Below are 21,884 nucleotides of genomic sequence, written 5' to 3'. Positions count from 1 at the left end.
TCCCATGCCATTTACTACTGTTCATTTCGCTGTATGCGTATTTCAGAAATCTATTTTAGTAACTTATTCTGTAGTTAAGATGGGAAATAACATTCTCTGCCTTATATGGTTTTGTAACGATAAAGTGAAATGACTACTTAAAACAGTGCCTGGCTTCTGTTACCACCATCTTTAGCTCATTGAAAGGATTGGCCTTCTTTTGGTTTCCCCATTACCTGGCACAGTTGCTTAGCATGTAGGAGGTGCTCAGTAAATATTTATCCATTGAATGAGATCCAGGATTTCAGCATTTGCACTTTGGACTTTATCCAGTTTGAACGTGTTATCTGACCACCAGAATTTCCTGTCCTTTTGCCTAATTTTCAGGGTCTCCTCTGCTTGAGTCCTGAAAACACTCCCTTTATAGGTGTGGAACAGCTGACCCACTTACCTGAAAGGAGCAGATGAAAGGAATTTGTTACCCCCCCCAAGTATCTTATCTCAGAAAATTTTATTTTTATAGCATATGTATGTGGTTATATTTTAAAGTAAGATTTTGTCTATCTTAAGACGTAAGTACAAAGCATTTTGAGATACTTATTTCAGAATTATAAATGAGTGATTTTAGCATTTTAAAGCAATAGCTATCCCAACAAAATGGGTAAGTGCCTAGGACTGGAAAACAGGCTGCCTAGATTCTCACCCTGGCTCCATTTTCTTAGCTGTGAAACATTGTGCAAGTAATGCAACTCAATCTCCCCCAGCTTCAATTTCTTCTCTGTAAAATGGGGACCAAGCTTACTGAAATTTGGAGACAGTAACTGTCAAACTTCTAGAATAGTACCTGGCCCACAGTAAGCTTTCAGTACATTATTTTTAGCTACTGAAGACTACCTAGACCAGTTTTCAAACTGTGGTCCCTAAGCCAACAGTATCAACATCATCTAGGAACTTACTAGAAATGCAAACTTCTGGGACCTATAGAATCAGATCTCCTGAATGAGGAGCTAAGGGTGGGGCCCAGTAGGTGTTTTTATGCCAGAATCCAGTGATTCAACTGCACACTCATGTGCACTGACATAGACTAATTAGAATCCTACCAATCCTACCTTCGCAAAGAAGAAAAAAAAATCTAAAGCAAATCCATCTTATTAAAATAATTGATACCCTAAAGACTGAAAGTTACTTGACAGATGGCTTGAAATGTCCTTTCATAGAACTTACTGAAACTGAAGGTCTTAGCTGTCACCTATCCTAGAAATGAAACATATGGAATAAAAATCAGGGATGATCCTCAAATTTTGGTCATTTTTTTCTCAGTTTACCCCACTAAACCTTCTGGTGTTCCCTATATAAATCACAGAAATGTTAGATTTCTATTATCCTGACTCCTACACTTACAAGTTGAAAGCGAAAAAGGTTTGTAAAGTTGTCAGCAAGGGGACTTGAAAGGATGTTTTGGAAACCTATAAGCCTGAGGCAAAAAACCCTAACATCACTATGGCTTATATGCCAAGAGGATACTACTGATCCAGTTTTAGTTATTTTTATTAGTAACTATTAGTTATTTTTTGTATACTGGTTACACTAACTCATTCTTGCTTTTATGATTTGAGCAGATGGCTGGTTTTGTAAGGTTAAGCCGTGAGGAAAAACAGCAAACTAAAGGGGCTACTTCAATTATTATAACAAGTCATTATACAAGACCCAAATGAATAGTGCAAGTAGTATCTGTGAATTTGAGCAATGCAATGAAATATATGTGGAAGAATCTTACCTAATAGGTTTCATTCTACCCCAAAGTTACTGAAGTCAGTCTACTAAATAGTTGTTCTTACAGAGACTCCATTGTCTTCATTTTGTTAGATGTTATTCTTGTTTTGTACCAGGGTAATATACATTTTGATTTCCTGATAATCTTGTACTTCTATAAAGACTGACAGAAATACCACATTTTCATCTTAGGGAAAATTAGAAGCTAAGAAAACAACTATTTAATTAATATTACTAGTTTACAGGTTCACTGAAGGAAAGCCTGTCCCAGATGTGTTTGCTTTTGTCCTATTTCAATTCTGTCTTCCTTAGAGCTTCTTGGTGCCTCAGTTTCTCCACCTATGAAACGAACACAGCCTTATCTGTTGCTGGAAGAAGTGTGTCAAAAGGTTTTAAAGACATAGGCATTATTTGAAGGCAATATAGTTTTATTTAAAAATATTAGTATTGTATTTCTTGCAGAGAGCTGCTGAAAGCTAGTTTTGGGGTTTTCTTTTTGCTTGTTTTTTTTAATGAATTTATTCTACGGATAGGGAAAATACCATTCTCAAAATCTAAATACATGTCCTGTGGTACATGATTCAAGTGAAGATATCAGTAAGAACTCATGCTCAGCTTAATATATATATATATATATACACACACACATACACACACACACACACATACAGAAATCATTATAGATTGTACATGGGTTAACATACATACGTATTTCCTAGCTCTGTTTGCTGGGAGGGTCTAGCAGCAGTGACACCCCAAGAGCAACGAGCACATCCAGCACCCAGATACTGGTTTCTAAGTTCCACTAGAAACCATTCTCCAATAACAGGAACCAGTGCTCTTTGGAGAAGAGGCTGATTCTAGTGCTGGAAATACACAAGGCAAGCCCAGAGCAACATTCCTACTTTCTTGCCAGAAAGTATGGAAGTGCTCAAAAATCAAAAGGATGGGGGCACATTAAAGACGCACAGGAGCCAACCTGACATAACTCCCAATAGCCGAGCTGGAACAACTTGAGCAATAAAATAAACATTACCCAAAGTCTAAAAGAAATATACATGAGTCCATACTAATATAAGTAATTGAATAAATGGGAGGGGTGAGGAGACAAATCCTTCTTACAGAAAAATACCAAGTACTATATAAAGATACTCCCCCTTCCAGGAGGTGGAACAGAGTCTTGTGCACCCCCACCTCCCACAGACTGACTGACTTGGGGACTGGATCCCAAAGAACAGAAGTATGGAAACGGAAAAACAGTAACTTCACGGTGGAGAAACCTGACAGACACTACTTTAACCAAGTATTCAGAGTTAACATATCAAGTTGATAACATTCAACTACTGATACAATTTGCTGAGAAGAACCCTTCATCACTTCTGTGGTTTTCTTCCTTAAATATCCATAACCGCCGTCCAATTCTGAGGGGAAACATCAGACAAGCCCAAACTGAGGGGCATTCTACAATACACCTGACCAGTATGCCTCAAAACCATCAAGATTTTGAAAAACAAGCCTGTGGAACCATCGCAGACCAGAGGCTTATCAGACATGATGACTAAATGCAATGTAGTATCCTAGATTGGATCCTGGAAAAGAAAAATGACATTAGTGGAAAAACCAGTACAATCCAAATGAAGTCTAGAGTTTAGTTAATCGCAATTACCAATGTTGGTTTCTTAACAAATGTTTTCACGGTTATGTAAAATGTTAACATTAGGGGTAAGGAGTATACAGCAAGTCTGCATTATCTTTGCAACTTTTATGTAAATCTAAAATTATTCCAAGATAAAAATCTTAACATATAAAAACAGCTGCTACTGATCTTTGTATATAATTTATGACCATGAATTAAATATTTCATAGAATTCTGAGTCTGTCCTCTTGAGAAAGCCAATGCTGCCAAGAAAATCCATGAATTTATTGTAAGTTTAAAGTTACCTGGTCAAGTATTTCGATAGTAAATACTGGTAAAGATTACGGATAATGGCTTAAACTGTTACCTTTTAAAAAGTCTGAAAAGTATCAATTAAGGGTTCTAAACATTTATGTTAGAGCCCAGTTTGCTCAATTAGTCACAGGGATACCCTTGCCTTGTCTCACAGAGAACACATCTCTTAGCAGAAAAGCTCCATCATCTCAGTTTGGGAAGTTATTAGGTTTTTAGCAATGGTATCTATTTCAAAGTTAGGAATGTGGCCCCTTCTCCAGAACATATTTTTCTCTCTGCCCATTTCTGCCTGTACTGACTTAAAAAAGAACCACTTCTTCTGCAGCTGTCCTTCTCTGACATTCCAAGCAGTTATATTAATAACTGTGGCTATAGGTTACCCACAAGCTTTCTGTGGCTTGGGATCGTAGGCAAGGGAAAGTGGACAGCCAGTGGTAGGCAAAGAGCAGTAGAGGAGTACAGCTGTGCTTTCCAAGGGGTGCAAAAGCTTCCAACACATAGAGACGTTTTCAAGGCAGCGGAGGTCCTGGGATTTGCTTTCAAATATCTGCTAGTAATTTTCAATGTAAATAAGAAATCTACAAAAGATAGTTCTTTGCATCTTGCTTTACCATCCCTTCTGACTCCACAGTTAAAAGACTTAAAAAAAAATATCAAGAACAGTATTTATTAAGACCACTATTAGGAAAAGGTTACAGACTTTTTAAAAATATACCTGAATCTACTATGAGGACCAAGTGCTAGAGAATGAACACCAAAGCATAGCGGCATATAATGTTCTAATGTGTATGTGAAAGAACTTTTCATTTGTCTCATTAAATCCACCTTTTCTTCAATTTAGGCAAAGGTTATAGCAAAATATGATATTTGTCATATGGATGGTTCATAAAATGCAAGTGGCTGTGCTTCCGATTTTTGTTCATGTCACCTTCTAGACACATTACATAATAGCTAGATATCCTGGTTTGCTCCCTAAGAGGCCACCAGCTGATGGTTCCAATTTTATAAGAAAAAGAAACATGGAAACTCTGTCCTTATAACTAGTCTGGTCATTAATAGAAGTGCTCAATTGGCTACGGGAAAACAGCATGTTATGTGTTAATTAAAACAGAGAAAAAATAAAGTCAGAGCCTTCCAGGAATAAATGTATATTTAAATTTTTATAGTAAACAAATACTTCTAAGTGAAGATTTTCCCATATTTCCAAATAAGATAACGTTCAACATACCTTGTAATCAGTTTTACATTTGACTTCATTGTTTTGGTAAATACAGTTGTGAAAACTGAGTTACAGACTCCTCCTTTTAAAATATTCTCCCCTTAACATGCACCTCTTTCTGAGGTTGGTCAAGACAATTCGGTACACTAAGGCAGCAACGTCCAGGAAGATCACCTCCCCCACTTTTTTCTTTAGTTTGAAGTTTTAATGTCAAAATAAAGTCTTAAAATAATCCTTTCACAAAAATAAGGCAGCGTTATGCTGTAAAAACAGTAGTTCTTTGTCAAAGGCTATCTTCTTCTGTCCTTATCTGCTGTCACCAACTGTGAGCATCGTCTTTAAAGATCACTTTTTTCTTCGTGGCGACACCTACATGCGGCTCCTTGGCTGTCCAGGTACGGTTTGCAGCCTAAATGTATCACACTGTCAAACAAGAGCTCCACTGTGGTTTCACAGGCTGCAAGGTAAGAAAGTGCTGTTACTGCTGGGCAACTGCAAAGCCCTGCTCTCCCTCCACATACATTACATGTTACAGCACAGTGTCAAGCACATCCTCAGTGGGCACTTAAACATCTGTTACGCCAACGTCCTCCCAAACCCTCATAGGCCCGAAGCACACACATACAGACTTTCAGTGTCAGCATCTTGAGCATGTAGCTACTTTTTTGTTTGCCCGCAACTGTTCAACCCATTTTTTTTTCCTACGAGGCAAACAAGTCTCTCTCAATAACACTGATTAGTTCATCACTGTTACTTTCCCTTTTATCTGAAAAATACCACTATAAAGATGCCTTAGAACACTCTTAATTTTGCATTTGAAGGAAAGATATTTAGGTGTAGAAAAAATAAAGGTTAAAAACAGAGAAACCTCAAGACATTTAATTACGGCCAATGACTTCTAAGAACTGATCACACATCATTAAAGATGCTTAAGGTAAATGGACCCTAGTCTCTTTCTCTCTCTCTCTCTTTCTCAATATCCCAATTCGGCCTAGGAAGGGAGACCTAGGAATCAAAAGTGTTTTTTCTCTAGCAGGGCTTAAAAATTTTTTTAGGACTATAAAAAAGATAATGGATTTACTTTTCTTATTCTAAGAAGCCTGGAACATCCAGGTGAGATTATCTTCATACACTTCACTTCCAGAGACACAGCACAGAGTAGCTTTTAGTCACCCAAATACTTCCAGTTTCAAATATTCATGTTAAGGAAAAAACTCTTCGGGGTGCCCGGGCGGCTCAGTGTCTGCCTTCAGCTCAGGTCATGATCCCGGGGTCCTGGGATCGAGCCCCACATCGGGCTCCCTGCTTGCCAGGAAACCTGCTTCTCCCTCTCCCACTCCCCCTGCTTGTGTTCCCTCTCTCACTGTCTCCCTCTCTCTCTGTCAAATAAATAAATAGAATCTTAAAAAAAAAAAAGGAAGTAACCATTCATTGCAAAATCCTGACATTTTCAAACTTTTCCAAAAGGCTGTGCCATTAAGGAACACAACCACCACAGAAGTGTAAAGGCTATAATTATTCAATAGGGCATTGAAAGGAAATTGGCTTCATCATTTAGCCGCATTGGTATGTCCTTAGATCAGAAGACAGGAAATACATCCATGTACGCTTCTGCTGTGCAACTAGTCTGCCTCAGCCGAAAGCATGCAAAGGATTCAAAGGCTGGGGGGTTCAAGCTGCACCTGCAGCAGAGCCTTCTTCCTTGACAGTTATTACTAGGAATTCAGAATCAGACCTATGACACTGTTTGGGGAATACTGCAGTAGACAGAACACAAGTTTTAAAATCGAAAGTATGCAACTTAGGACAAGTTACTTCTTTGAACCTCCTTTTCCTTTCTTGAAAAATGAGTATACCACTACCTACTTCTTTGGGTTTTTGTGGACATTGAGGAAAACATATCTAAAATATCTAGCATGGTACCTTATGAAAAATACTTAAAAATGTATAGTTTCCTTTCTTGCACCTTCTCTTCTGATTTCGATGTATGATAAATACTTCGGCTTGACAGTGAAAAGATTTTGTAACTTCTAGTATTTGTACAGTGATTTGTATTTCCACAAACATCTTATTGTATCTTTATGACAACTCTATGAGATGGGTAGTATTTTATAAATGAGAACATTGATGCACCTTTACCCTTTACTGACTTTGCTTCATATCCCTTTGCTCTGAGTAAGACTGTTATCCTGAATCCTGTGAGTCCTCCTAGCAAACCTGGGAGTTGTTTTGGGGACCATCCTGACACAGATACATATGAAGAGACAGTTAAAGCTCAAATCTTCTAGAACTTCCCACTATAAATCCTGTGTTATACTTTTAAAATCACTGGATCCAGGGTTTCAAACTTTAGGTTCCGGATAATTAGAGACAGACCACAGGGCACAAGATCTCGGATAAATTCTTCTCTGCCTCGCATATCCTCTTCCCAAGGTTTCCTAACACTTTTTGATACCATCTTCCGAAGGTTTCCTAACACTTTTTGCTTCCATGACTATAAATCATTTGGAGATGACAAAGTCAATGACTCCTCACCTCAAAAAATTGAAGGGGCTGTGTCACAATAGATATAGTAATACACAGCAAAAGATTTCCAGTGGTAAATCCTGTACTGAAACATAAAGCAGTCAGGCAATAAAACTTGACAAACTGCTCTCACCTCCATCCTGCTGGATCATCCTTACCCTGAACATGCTGAGCTAGTCCTAGTGTCTTCTGCACATCCCGGCAGATCTTAGAGAGGCAGTACTGGAATTCCTCATCACAGTCGTTCTTGCTTTTGCCACAGGTCTCATAGCACCTGTCGTGTTGGTTGCAGCACTTTGTCAGGGAAGGGATGCCAACATTAAGCTGAAAGAGGCATTTGGATGGATTATTGTTGATGAAATTCAAAACTCCTCTGCGGAAGTACTGCATTCAAGTAGACTTAGAAATCAAGGACGATGACTGCTGTGTAATTTTCCAAATCCATTTCTGTCTACAAATATTTTCCATGTTATTTATACATCTGCCCATCACTCACCCGCATGCACCCATGTTCTCTCCCTCTCAGCCATGCCTCAAAACTCCCTATTTTGCAATATTCAGTTATCTGCTGGTAACAAATGTAACTTCCAATTGTCCAAAACACAAAACACAGTTTCAAAAACACAAAGGTCAGGCTAAGAGCAAAGATTGATTTTTGGACATTCCAATGTATTTTGTACCTCTCCCCCTGTAAAATGTACTTTATATGAAATATCACTGAAAACTTAAAAGTTTTAAGCTCCTACAACTTACAGTTTATGTTATTGTGGTTCAATCTTTAAGTATCTATTCCCTAAAGATACTGTTCCTTCAAATCTATAATTTATCTTTAACTGTTTTAAATAACTTTATATTGCAAAACCTGTGTCTAGGAATCACTCATAAACATTTTTTTTCCCACAACAGTTGGCTCAGATTCAGCCTCGTCTACAAAACAAACACAGCTACCTTCCTTAGCTTTCCTTTAATACAGAAAATATTATGCTTTATCTATACTTTTTCATCTAAGTAGCATTACTTCTATACTCCAAACTTTTAAAACATGTTTGCAACATGAGGAAATACCTTTTCAATAGTATTAACATCCACAAGATTAAAAAATAAAACATGAATTTTATTCCATTTAGTTTTGTTAGGACTTATTAAATGTGTTTTAGCTATAAAAGAATATAATAAACCTAATTAACATTATAAGCAAAATTATTTGTGACCCTGAGAACACACTGACCATCTTGAATTATTAGGAGTACTACGTAGTTGGGGCACCTGAGTGGCTCAGTCGGCCGAGCAACCGGCTCTTGATTTTGGCCCAGGTCACGATCTCAGGGTCGAGCTGCTTGCTGGGCTCCACACTCAGCAGGGAGTCTGCTTGAGATTCTCTCTTTCCCTCTCTTTGCCCCTCCCCACCCTGCTTGTGCATGCTTTCTCTACTAAATAAATAAATCTTAAAAAAAGAGTACTACATAGCCTACTGATCATAAAACTTCTCAAATAAGAAAATAATAATATTTACATGAACACCAAACAGTGGAGAGCCACATCCATTCGGCGGGGAGGGTTTATAACCATAACGTGGGAAGGGCTTAGATCCTATAAAATATAAATGGTATCATAATTAATTTTCAAATATAAAAAACATGCAAAAAGGTCTATGAGGTACTACTAGACTAGCCTTGGAAATATTTAATATTTGGGTACTGACATAAGTGAATGTCATTATTCTAAGCCTATACCATACAAAACACGCAAAAGCTTACTCTGGACTTCAGGAGATTTCAGAGGTTATATGCCAGACTGGGTCCATATGTATGAAAGATAAATCCACCCTTTTTCCCTGTACATTTTAACACTTACATTTTTTGGTTAAAAACTTATAAGGCAAGAACTGTATCTTCCCAGTCTTCAGCCAATACTCCACTGCACACAAACCTCAATAACCATTAACTAACCAGTTTACTCATAGAGCTTAAAGCTAAGGAAGATAAGGTCATCCAACAAACATTTAATTGCCTCAATGCCATTATAAGACATTACAGAACCACACATTCTAGCCTGCACTCCAACCAACCATTTCACAAATACACTTCTTTGCCAGCTAAGGAAAAAGGTCAGGAATAAAGACAGCTTGGTGAGCCATCTTACTCCAGCTCTATTCTCCCTAACAGAGACAATGGTTCAGTAACCAGGAGAAAGATGACATTATCACAGCAATCTTAACTGCTGCAAAGTACTTCAAAAATATCTGTCCTCAAGAAATATACAAATCACTTCAAGATGCCAGTCACCTACTTTCTCTTGAATGTTTCCCACAATCCTCCTACAGTATCAAGAAATAGCCTATTCCATTGTGGAGTGGCACTAACTGTTAAATTCTTTCTTGTTTTCTTATGAGCAATCCTCTACCCCTGGGGAACACAAAACAAACCAATTACATATTTTACATGATAAACCCTCCAACATTTCGGACTACTGTTCATCTTCAATTCTAAAAGCAAAACATCCCCTGTTATTCCAAATATCTCCCCATAGTTCCTTACTTAGGAAAAACACAAAGTATCTACCAACTTTCAGTCAACTAATAATTATTACTAGAAGACTTAAATAAAGATGTTTACCCTCCAAAAGTAAAGTGAGGGGGAAAAAAAGCAACCCTTCCAGTAATCAACCATCAAAGTAAGTAACCCACTCAAAGTAAGGATCTAAAAATAGTTTGAGTTGCTAAGACTCACATGCTCGGCTGAAGTGATGAACTAGAGCCTAAAGAGAGTATAACTTCACGAAGCTTTAGCTGGCTCCACCCAGTCTAAAGAACAGTATGTACAAAGAGAATGGTTATGATGGATTAAGGAATGAGGAGGCCAATGGCAGAAGTTGGTTTTCTTTCTCTAGCACTGCCCAAGAAGGATGGTTGTTTCTGGGCCCTTGGAAAATGAAGGTACATACCTCAAGCTATCATGGATGAGTCACTGTGATCCTTCAATTCCTGCTTTTGGTCCTTCATTCTTAAGAAAACTGTTTATGATGGGGCGCCTGGGTGGCTCAGTTGGTTAAGCAACTGCCTTCGGCTCGGGTCATGATCCCAGGGTCCTGGGATTGAGCCCCGCATCGGGCTCCCTGCTCGGCGGGAAGCCTGCTTCTCCCTCTCCCACTCCCTCTGCTTGTGTTCCCTCTCTCGCTGTCTCTCTCTGTGTCAAATAAATAAATAAAGAAGTAAAGAAATAAAGAAAACTGTTTATGATTTGGCTTTCCACTTAAAAGGGCCCACAGAGGGAGGATATACTAACTACCTGAATATCTAATGGGCACCTCAGACTTAAGAGGTACCTCCTGATATTCATCCCCAAATCTGCTCCATCCATAGTTCTGTCTTCTCAGATAAAAGCAATTCCAACATTCCCAGTGCTCAGGAAAAAACCTTAGCCATCTTTAATACTCTCATTTTCTTATATCCCACATCCATTTCCACAGCATGTCCTGTTGATTCTACCTTCAAAATATTCAGGATCTAATCACTTCTTCCCACCTCCACTGCTACCATCCTGCTCCAAGCCACTGTGGATTATTGCCATAACCTCCTGATGTCTCCCAACTTCACTTTCCCCACTCCACAGCACCCCCACACACCACCTCCAGCCATTGTCTATTCTCAACACCAAACCTGAGTGATCCTATTAAAATATGTTAGATCAGGGCGCCTGGGTGGCTCAGTCAGTTAAGCATCTGCCTTCAGCTCAGGTCATGATCCCAGGGTCCTGGGATCGAGCCCCGCATCGGGCTCCCTGCTCCGTGGGAAGCCTGTTTCTCCCTCTCCCACTCCCCCTGCTTGTGTTCCCTCTCTCGCTGTCTCTGTCAAATAAATAAATAAAATCTTTAAAAAAAATAAAATAAAAATGTTAGATGAAGTTTTTCTTCTGCCAAAAGCCCTCCAATGGCTTCGCATCTTATTCAGAATAAAAGTCAAACATTTTCCAGTGCCTATAAACTCTATATAATCTGCACCCACACACAACACACTGTGACTTCTCTGACCTCATCTCCCACAGTCCTTTCACCTCTCTTCCTTTCTTTCTCACTTCATCCCATCACATCTGACCTCTTCGTTGTTCCACAGACACTGCAAGTCCGCTCCTGGCTTAGCGCCACTGAGCCTGCTGCTCTTCTATGTGGATACTCTTACTCCTGGTATCTACATAGTAATTCCTTCACTTTCTCAGCAATGCCTTCTCTGACCATACCATTTGTAGCACGCATTATAACCTTCAAACATTATATTATTAACCTACTTACTTTTTATCTGTCTCCCCATACTAAAATACAAATTCCATGAAGGCAGGAATTTGTGTTTCATACCTTCAAAGCCTCCAACAGTGCCCGGCATATGGTTAGGTTCTCAATAAATATTTGTTGATGAATGAATGAATGAATGAATGAATGAGCAGGTGACTTGGAAGGCAATTCCCTGTGGCAGTTCTAATACTCATGGTACTGCTGCTTATCCTTCAGTCTCCTTTGAGTTTGGCGAGCATTAATCAACCTCCAAAGACTGATCACTTCTAGTTTGTCACATCTCTTTAAAATGTGCCATCCCAAACTGAACACCAATAGGTGTGATGGGCCTATTTTGAAGTAGATAAAGTACTTGTATTAATAGAACCTAAGATGGTTAGCATATATTTTAGCTGTGTCTCAGTTCTAAGATACATTGGACAGTAGGAAAAAACCCATCAGTTCTTTCTAAAATAAACTCTACTGCTAGAGACTCAGCACTGCTACAGTTTAAATTTTGAGCCTAAATATTAGATTGTGAAATTCTGTCTTGTTAGTTTTAGCTCATCATTCAAGACTATTCAGCACAGTTTAAATTTAGGGCTATTCACCCAGTATTAGTATTGCTCCCAGACATTCACAAATTTGAGATACAGATATTAACCAAGGCAGAGGTCCGCAACACCCTGCCATAGATAAGCCCTCTCCATAAGCAGCCATGAAGTCATCAACCCAACCTTTTGGGTAGACCACTCAATCAGTTGTGACTTCATTTAAATCAAGTTTTACCCAGCTTACATTTCTCATGGGAATGTCATGAAAAACTAGCCATCAGATTTATGGTTTTCTTTGTCCTACCACACCAGAAATCTCTTCATTGAATGGGAGGGAAGCTGGATCAGCATGATATTCTTGGGGAAGCCATTCTAGTTCCTGGAAGCTTCATCATGATGCTCTCTCGTCAGGGGTTTTTAACAATCGACCGTTCAAAATGTTTAGAAACTCATCTAGCAATAGACATTAAGGAATGGGTTGAATTTTTAATCTGAAAAAAGTACAATAAATAAGCCAAAGAGTATTCAAAAAGTCTGGAAACAGGATAAGTAGTGTACTTACTAAACGTATTTTTCAGGTTAACGACTGGACTTACTGCTATCAACTTAGAAGTATATCACTTAAAAAGGTATCTAAAGGTTGAAGCAACACATATTGGGCACATTACTTGAGAATGTAACTAACATACTGTTTATCTTGTTTCCAACTTTTTGGATACCCTATATGTTCCCCATCTGCCAGTCTCCAGATTTCTGGTACCTATCCCTCTTCCATGAGAATCAAAGATTACCTCCCTCAGACAACTGATCCAGGCCTAGAGTTTTAAAGGCATGTGGGTTTCTAATATCAAGTGTCTACTTTTTTTTATTGGGAAGATATTTCCCTCAATGTTTTAATATTTATACTACAGGAGCAGTTCTATTTTTCCTTCCCTTTGTATTTTATATAAATCTATGGATTCTTCCGATTTTGAGTCTATACAACACTTTTTAACATTTTGATGTATGTAATGACAATGATACATAGGTATGTACATATATATGTACTAATATACATATTTTCTCATTTTGTAAAAGATAATTACCTTTGAGTGGGAGAATGATCAGAAGCAAGTGAAGTCAGGGAGAAAAACCAAACAAATCAAAGCCTGCCTACTACAGGAGAATGGAGACGAACAGAGATGGTACAGAAGCAAATGTGTCAGCAAAACTGAAAATGGAAGCGGGAGGATGGGGGAGGCAGTTGTTTCAAACAGAGCCAGTGTCTAAAACTGCTCTCAGGAGGGAAGCTGATAAAATGCAGTGAGAACCAAGACCTACTGCACATGAACTACTGAATAATAACACCATAAAATAAATGCTGATAAAACTGGCTCCCGAGCATAAGTGGCAAAGGGGGCAGGTGACTGGTTTTTGTTTGGCTTTTGAAGGAATGTGCTAATGTCACTTCATCAGAGAGGCCTTCCCCGCTCACTCCATCTAAGACAGTGCCCCTTCCCCCCTTCCACAACCATTCCATACACCGTTGGTTGGTTTTATTCTTCTTTCTAACATTCATTGACCAAATTAACATAATAGGCAATTTCTTTTTTGTTTTTTTTTCTTATTATTATGTTCAATTAGCCAGCATATAGTACATCATCAGTTCTTGATGTAGTGTTCAATGATTCATTAGTTGCGTATAACACCCAGTGCTCACTACCAAACATGCCCTCCTTAATGTCCATCCTCCCACCCACCCCCCCATAATTAATCAGTTTCTATGAGGACAGGAACTTTGTCTTGCTCACCTAGAAGATGCCTGGGACATAGTAGGCACCTGTGAAATTGCTGGAGAAAAAAATGGGGAAATTCTTTCCTGAAATTAAAATATTCTTTATCTACAGCAAACAAACCAAAAACCAAAAACCAAAAAACCAACCCCCCAAACCCAAAAAACCCCAGAGAACTGGGAAATAACAGATTTCCCAAAACATTTTAAAGTGTTTTGAAGTTCTAAATTCACCTTTAAATTGAAATTACTATTTCTGAGCAAGACAAGTTACATAGAAAGTTGTTTATTAAAGATTAAGTTGCTATACACTTCAAAAATTATAAATATGTTAATATCATTTTAAATGTTGTTATAACTGTTGTTGTAAGATGCTAAACATTAAAAAAATTTAGCATTTCTACTGAGTGCCAATTTTTACACAGTGCTTATGAACTGAACTGTGTCCCCCCCAAAATTCCTATGTTGAAGCCCTAACTCCCAATGCATTTGCTGATGGGGCCTTTGGAAGATAATTAGGTTTAGATAAGGTCATGAGAGTAGAGCAAGGAAGAGACACCAGAGAACTTGCTTCTCCGACCCCCAGTGTAAGAAAACAGTAAGAAGGCAGTTAGTTGTCTGCAAGCCAGGAAAAGAACCTTCACTATAGAACAGTATTGGCCAAACCCTGATCTTGGACTTTCCAGCCTCCAAAACTCTAAGAAATAACTTCCTGTTGTTTAAATCACCCAGTCTATGGTATTTTGTTACAGGAGTCTGAACAGACTAATACACAAAGCAAGCAAAAACTGAGTAACAGAAGAAGCAATATCAAAGTCAAACCAAAATCCATGATGTATCAGAGTCACTAAAATTTGTAAGCAAATACAGAAAGCTAAGAAAAAAATGAGATTAGAAGAATTTAAAAAACAAACCAAATCCACTGGGTACAACTACATGGAAATACTATTCATTGATTCTACTTTTTGACTGAGGCAAATGCTCCTCTCTTGATGCTTTATCATCTGTATGGACAGATAAAGTCTAAAGATTTGCCTGGACTGAGGTAACGATAGATCTTTTCTACATATTTTTAAAAAAAATTTGATGTAAATACTTCCCAACAGATGAATTTCTTTCACATGATTGACACTGAAGCAGATGGGAAACAGAAAGGGAAGGCTGTTGGGTCAAAGATCTTAGCACTGTGCTTTATAGGAAATGCAGTGTAGAATTCAAACCTGCTTTCCTAAACACTTGAGATTTTAATTCATGATTTAATCTTCGGAGGGCCCTTGTGCTACTTCATTTTTCTAGTCCATTCACTCTCCTAATTTCCTCAAACCTCCAACACTTCCATTCCCATCTTCGCATTCAGCTGATGACCTTGATTCCTACTTCACTGAGAAAACTGAAGTGATGGGAAGAGAACTTGGACATCTATCCACCTAATCAGCATCTGTGCCCATATCCTCTACCTCTGTTCCTATTAATAGGGATAGGCCATCCGTGCTCTTGGCCAATCTATTTATGCACTGGAACCCACTCCTCTCACTTACCTAAGGACCTGACTCCAATAATTCTCCTTCATTTCTCCTTCAATAGTGTTTTCATTCTCTACCGAATCATTCTCAAAAGCATACAAATATGTTATTATCTTTCCTAGTGACTTTTTTCCATGGTCTGCCCTATTACAGTTAATGGCAACCCCATCCTTCCAAACATTCAGGCCAAAAACTTTGGGATCATTTTTTTACCCTACTCACACCTTCCTTCCAAGCTATCAGCAAATCCTTCAGGTTCTTCCCTCAAAATATATCCCCAAATCCAACCACTTCTCATGACCTTTCTTGCTATGAACCTGGACAAAAGCACCACCATCTTTTGTCTGAATTCCTGCATCTGTCACTCTGCCTCCATTCTTGCTCTCCCACCTCCCTGGACTCTTTTTATCCTTTGCACAACAGCCAAAGGGATCCTGTTAAGACATAAACATAAATCACTGAATGAGTTACCTACCTATTCATAATTCTAAAGCATTTTACAAGCCAATTTTGTTTTCTATTTTTCAAAAGAAAACAGAAAGTTTTCTTTCTCAAATCCTCAAATCTTCTTTGCTGTCAGGGAGAAAAAAAAATAGAAAAAAAATAGCAACCATCTAATTTGTTCCCCTAAGTAACTTTACTTCAATCTCAATAAAGTGTTGTTCTCACCAGAGGGAGGATGGCCAGAAGGGAGCAAGTCTCCATAAAGCCAGTCCTTTTGATAAAACAAAGATAACTGAATGGAACAAGTGAGTGCCCTTTAATCTGATCACCCTCTCCCTACTACCAAGTCTTTTTTAAAGATCCCTTTACCTTTTATTGCAACTATTAAACACTCCTTAATTGCCATGCTCCTCTAGCTTTGGGATTTGTCTGTTTGTTTGGTTCTGATTTGATCACTTGCATTCCAAAATCTGGGAAAGGTTGAAACAGTGTTCCAGGGAGACTTCTCAAGTAATAGCAATTAAAGAACAATTTTCATTATGTTGGAATTATCAACATGGTGACTTGGAACCACACTCCTATGAGAAGACAGCATTTACTGACACAAAAGGATGTTCACTGAAGCATACCATTTCCTAAATTCTCAAGTTCATTTATGTTTTTTTGTGCTGGAGATCTTGCTTGAGACTCCACATGGTAAATTTAGTGAGGCTTGTTGAAGATAAAAAGGGTTAAGTAAAACAAAAGATTAAAGTCATCTTTATAATAGGAACAGTATCCATTCAACTTCAGAGCTATTTTAAATGTAAATAAACTCTAGAACCCCTGACTCATCACAAGTTAATGAAGACTACTCCTTCTAAGCCTTTCCTATCTCAGTAAATGGCAACCACATCCTTCCTTTGGCTCAGGCCAAAATCTTCGGTGTCATCCCTGACTGGCCTTTCTCCTCAGGTCCTTCACACTGGCCATTCCCTCTGCCTGGAGGGTTTTATGCCCAGATCATCACAGTGTCACCTTCAGCATTTTCAGATTTCTTCTCAAATGCTGTCTTATCAGTGAGACCTTCCCTGAACAACCTATTTAAAATGAGTAAACTGCCTCCCAACACTGCCACTGCTGTTTTTACTATTGTTCTCAAAACACTGGCAAACTTCAGACCTACATATACTGCATATTTGGCTTATTTTACTTGTTTTTTAGTTTACTGTCTCTCCCCACCAAAATGTAAGCTCCATGGACAGGAATTTTATCTGTTTTGTTTACTGCTCAATCTCCAATTGGTAGAACACTTGAGACGTAACAGGCACTCAGATATTTCTATAACGAATGGGGATGACTAAGTAAAATTATGACATCTGCCTCAGAAAGGCAACCATTTAATTTTCAAATAATTCACTTATTTCTCATAACAACATCCTTCCCGATTGCATACTGGTGGTAACATTTAGGCATAAATTTAGGAAGGAAACATTTTGCACTTCATAGCATACGAGATATGGCTCATTCTTTACCTCAATTAACATAAAACTAGAAATTATTTTGAGAATTACAGGCAGCAAGTGGCATCCCAGTTTTACATGACATAGATTTCTTTTAAATTCACCTCCATGCAATCTGGTTTTACCATTAGTCACTGAGTTCCCTATTACTTTAAGGTGCCAAGCACTAAATGAACTAGGCCCCGACTTCGTCTACTCTTACTGGAAACATGACCTCCCAATCAAAATCTTAAAATTTTGAATTTCCAAAGAGAAGCCTGAGTACTTTACCTGAGCTGCTACAATATTTAAACATTCAAAAAAAGCAAGTGCTTGAAAAGATCTCTGCTAAGACCTTGAGTTTATTATTACCAACGATGGCACCAAACAAGTTCTCAGATTCAAAAAGAATTAAAGTTAAAAAATATGAAAAGTAAATCAAAACAATTATAGTAGTATTAACCAAGGAAAGAAAATTCCTATCAAGTGATAGACAATTTCTAGAAGAATTATCAGAACTCTTTCTCAACAATAGAGTACACCAGAAGTCTGTACAAAGGTCGTAATTCATTTTCTGTGGCCCTGCAGGGAAAAAAAAAATTAAAACCAATTCTTGAAAAAGGTAAAACGTCATGATTACAATTCTCGGTATATTCTGCATGTTCGGCTGACTAACGGTGCTAAAATATAGGGCTAAAATCGTTCTGTTCCACTCCATTCCCATGATGCGTACGTCACAAAGTTCTGAGGCAACTTCGTGCAATAGCAAAAGAAAAAAAAAAGAAAGAAAAAGAAAACGTAGTGATTCAAAAGCAATGAAAACAGAACGGAGAGTACACCTCAGGTGACCTCCCACAGGCTAACAATAGCGGTGCGCACTTCTAACCTGATTGCTCAATCACAAGAATGGTAAGACCCTAGCAGTGGTTAAGTCTTTCCACGGCTAGAGGACAACGTCAAGGTCTGCCTTGCCTCCCAACACCTCCACGACCTCCGTCCCCGCAACACCCTGAAAGCGAGGACCTCGCAGGACCTGGGCTCCCTCTCACCGTCACTGCACTTATACTGGCAGAGCCCATCCTCGCCTCCCAGGAGGTCCAAGGCGGCGTTCAGGTACGTGTCTATCTTGTGAACGCCGTTCCGGATGGTCTTCAGGGTGGCCCGCCAGTCGGTGGTCTGGGCCTGCTCCTGGCACCTGAGAGCGGCGGGCAGGAAGAGGAGGAGGACGAGGGCGAACGCGGGCCGCGGGAGCAGGGCCATCCGCGCAGCACCGGGCCGTGCCCCCAAGGAGCCCACGGGGCGCCCTAGGCGGCGGCGCCAGCCCCCGGCTCCGCGTCCCCAGCCGGCTCCATGCCCACGCCTCCTTCCGAGCTGGGAGGCGGGCCCTCACCGCCTTTACTCAGCTCTGGCTGGGAGGCGGCGCCGTCGCGAAGACGCGCGGCATGGCGCACGCGCTGGCCTGGGCCCGCGGCCCCCACTGTGCGCCTGCGCACAAGTGTGGTGCGTCAGAGGCCGGCGAAGCGGGAGCGCGGCGTAGGGGCTGCGAACTCCGGTCCAAGCGCTCCCCGCGGCGCGCCTCCGCCCTGCCTGAGGGCGCGCCTCTGCCCGAGGGGGCAGCCAAGTGAAGACCCCCCCCCCCCGACCTGTCAGGGTTCAGCCCAGCAGTCCCTACCCCCGCCCGTTCGTAGCGACAAGCTTTTCTGGGTGTGGACGCCGTGGAAGAAATGAGTTCCCTTAGCCCCTTACAGAGAGCGCTGCGAGGGGTCCAGCTAAGTTTCGGTTTGAAAACGCGAATCTGCGTGACCCGTGGACCGGAATCCGGAATCTCACCTCGTCGCGTGCTCGCCAGGTCCTCTGCCCGCAGTGGCCGCGGCTGCGGGGGCGGGACCCGGACCGCTCAACCCGAGGAGGAGGTGGTGGTGCCTGACTGGCAAGCATGAGCGAGATCTCGTTTAGAAATTCTGGAGGAAGACACTGGTTTGACAATAAAAACTGTAAGTTTTCTTTCTGGATAAGGAAGAAACGGTATTCTACTCTACACTTGAATACAGTTTAAAAAAAACTTAATTGGAAATCACTGCTTTTCTGCTGACCATATTTTGAAATTTGATAACTCCGGTGAAGTTTCTCAGTATTTTTTTCCCTGCGCTGTGCAGAATCCTTAAATAATTATTGCAGTAGTTTTTTTACCAGAGCTATAAATATCTGGTTATGTTAGTATCCCGGAAATTTCCTAGAATTTTACGGTAAGATCCAGGGCAGTATCGCAAGTCTTGGGAATAGATGCATCCTTTCTTATTAAAATTACCAATAAATTCTAGTTTGGCGTTTTGTGTTTGTTACAAGCTTCATAAGTATAATAAATGTGCACTAAAGAGTTCCTAAGAATTCTGTCCCCCTGTACTGAGAACTTACTCTGTGCCAGGTACTTCACATCATCTCACATTCAGAACACCGCTTTACTGGGATGCAGACTTAAGGTGAGTTAGAAACAGGAAAAGAAGTCTCTCCTGGCAGACACACAGATGTAGCCCAACCCCAGGCTGCGACCCTCAGCCAGGCGCCCTTGGGCTGTGATCTGCCTGCCACAATGGGGGAAGGGGAGACCTGTGCCCTGGAGGTATTGTCAGCCTTCTTCGGTGAAGGAGTCAGAGTACGGAGGAGTCATATGGCGGTATCCAGTCAAACTAGGGGCTAATTCTACCTTCACGAGATGCCAAAGATTTTTTTCTTCATATTTGGTAATTTTGAAATGCACATTTCAAAACATTCAGAAAAGGGACCATAGAAATTTTTTTATGTGTTCTGGAGCATTGGTTTTCCCATCTCTAAAGTGTGGGTGTTCAGTTAGATTACCTCTGCGGTCCCACCTAATTCCACCACCCAAACCCTTAAACCAGGTTTGGTTCTTTCAAGTCTTCAGAGAAACTCTCCCATATGTGAATAAATATTCCACAAGAAAAGAGAGAATGTAGTAACTCGATTCCAACCCTCAGTTACTGAAGCCCCAAAACCTTTTTTTTTTTTTTCTTTTTTCCTTTTCTCTATACATTAACTCCTTGGTGATCTCCTCTAATTTCTTATACCTTAACTACAGCCTCTGCTCTGAGGATTCAGATTTAGTCTTCTCTGTCTCAACTCTCTTTAGAGATTAAATTCTCAAACTCCAGTTCCTTGGACTGATAGAGTTGTTCTCGTTTTCTCTGAAACAAATTTCCTTTTCCACTGTGTTCCCCATTGGAATCATCACCATCTTTCCAGAAAACAAGAGTCTAAGTTTTATTTTTACATTCACTTCATATTCAATCATTAGATATTTGTTGTTCTGCTGCAGTAATTCCAAGATTTACTTTTCCCCCTTAATTCCTGCTGCCAGATACTAGAGTTTGGCTATGTAACTTGCAGGGCTCAGTACAAAATAAAAATGCAGGACTCCTTGTTCAAAAATCATGAAGAATTTCAAGGTGATGACAGGAGAGCATTAGAGCAAATGTGAAAGACTTCCGAGTTCAGTGCCTTGTACGTGGGCACAGGATTCATGGACATGAAGCCGGCCCTGACTGGTCATATGATGTTAACTTCTAGATGACCCCCTTCCAACCTTCCTTCCTAACAGCATAAAAGGTTTGAAAAGAGCCTCTTTACAGGGCACTTTTCATCTAATCAGCAAATCTTGTTATTACTGTGACAGACACTGTTGGTTGCAAACCCACAACTTCCAGGTCTCTCCTGCTAGCAAATGGCTAGGTTGTCTAGATATACTTTGACTGGATGGGCAGGAGCTGAAGCCAGGAGGCCAGTTAGGATGTAATGAACCAGGTAAGACATTATTGTCTTACCGGCCCGGGGAAGGAGTAGTGGAGGTGTGAAAGTGGTCACATTCTAGATAGAACTTGATGGTAGAGCCAACAGGAATTACTGTTGGATTGAGTACGGTAAATGAAGGAAAGAGAAATCAATGACATTAAGGTTTGGGTTTCAGCACTTAGGGTAGTGAGTTCTCACTAAATGAAATGGGGAGGATTCTAGGAGTTGATTTCCGGGAAAATTTAGGAAATTAATTTCAGACACATGTTTGAGAAACTTGTTCTGAATTTGTAGTTCAGAGATGGGGCAAGGAATAGAAATTTATTTAGAAGTCATCAGCATAGAAATGACTTTTGAAGCCATGGGACTAGAAGAGATCCTCTAAAAAGTGAGTATGTGGAGAAGCAGAACCAAGTCTAGGTTGTAGGAGGTTGGGGAACTAGGAAGTGGCAAAAGAGGCTCAGAAGGGTCCTCCAAGTGCAGCTAGAGAGTGCTTTGTTGCAGTGTGTCTAAGAACAGCAGAACCGTCGATTTGGCTGGTGTGGAGGGAGATGAGGACCTGCTGTTGATCACTGAATTTAGTAACGGGG

At 40.0% G+C, this 21,884-nt stretch overlaps 1 protein-coding gene across 3 annotated transcripts; it reads right to left on the bottom strand.

The window, feature by feature from the left end:
- Positions 1–2,094: 2,094 nt before the first annotated feature.
- On the bottom strand, positions 2,095–18,852 carry PLA2G12A (phospholipase A2 group XIIA). Of its 3 annotated transcripts, XR_003611988.2 has the most exons (5): positions 18,537–18,852; positions 8,962–9,038; positions 7,607–7,772; positions 4,932–5,379; positions 2,095–3,341 (listed from the first exon to the last, which is right to left on the bottom strand). XR_003611988.2 is itself a non-coding variant. In XM_028121312.2 (4 exons), the coding sequence occupies exons 1-4, from the start codon at positions 18,745–18,747 to the stop codon at positions 5,261–5,263; spliced, it is 573 nt and encodes a 190-aa protein (XP_027977113.1). In that variant the 5' UTR covers positions 18,748–18,852; the 3' UTR covers positions 3,388–5,260. The 3 variants fall into 3 exon arrangements, 2 of the variants coding, with proteins under 2 accessions (XP_027977113.1, XP_027977114.1); XM_028121312.2 differs by lacking the exon at positions 2,095–3,341 and having other exon boundaries at positions 3,388–5,379; XM_028121313.2 differs by lacking the exon at positions 2,095–3,341 and having other exon boundaries at positions 5,291–5,379; positions 7,582–7,772.
- Between the last annotated feature and the right edge of the window lie 3,032 nt (positions 18,853–21,884).

This window comes from Eumetopias jubatus, unplaced genomic scaffold (assembly GCF_037043125.1).
Source record: "Eumetopias jubatus isolate StellerSeaLion01/CBP00866 unplaced genomic scaffold, mEumJub1_p1.0 scaffold_2, whole genome shotgun sequence".
In the NCBI taxonomy this organism is placed as follows: Eukaryota; Metazoa; Chordata; class Mammalia; order Carnivora; family Otariidae; genus Eumetopias; species Eumetopias jubatus.
The sequence above is the reverse complement of the archived record's forward strand: the minus strand, read 5'-3'. Positions and strand labels throughout refer to the sequence as shown.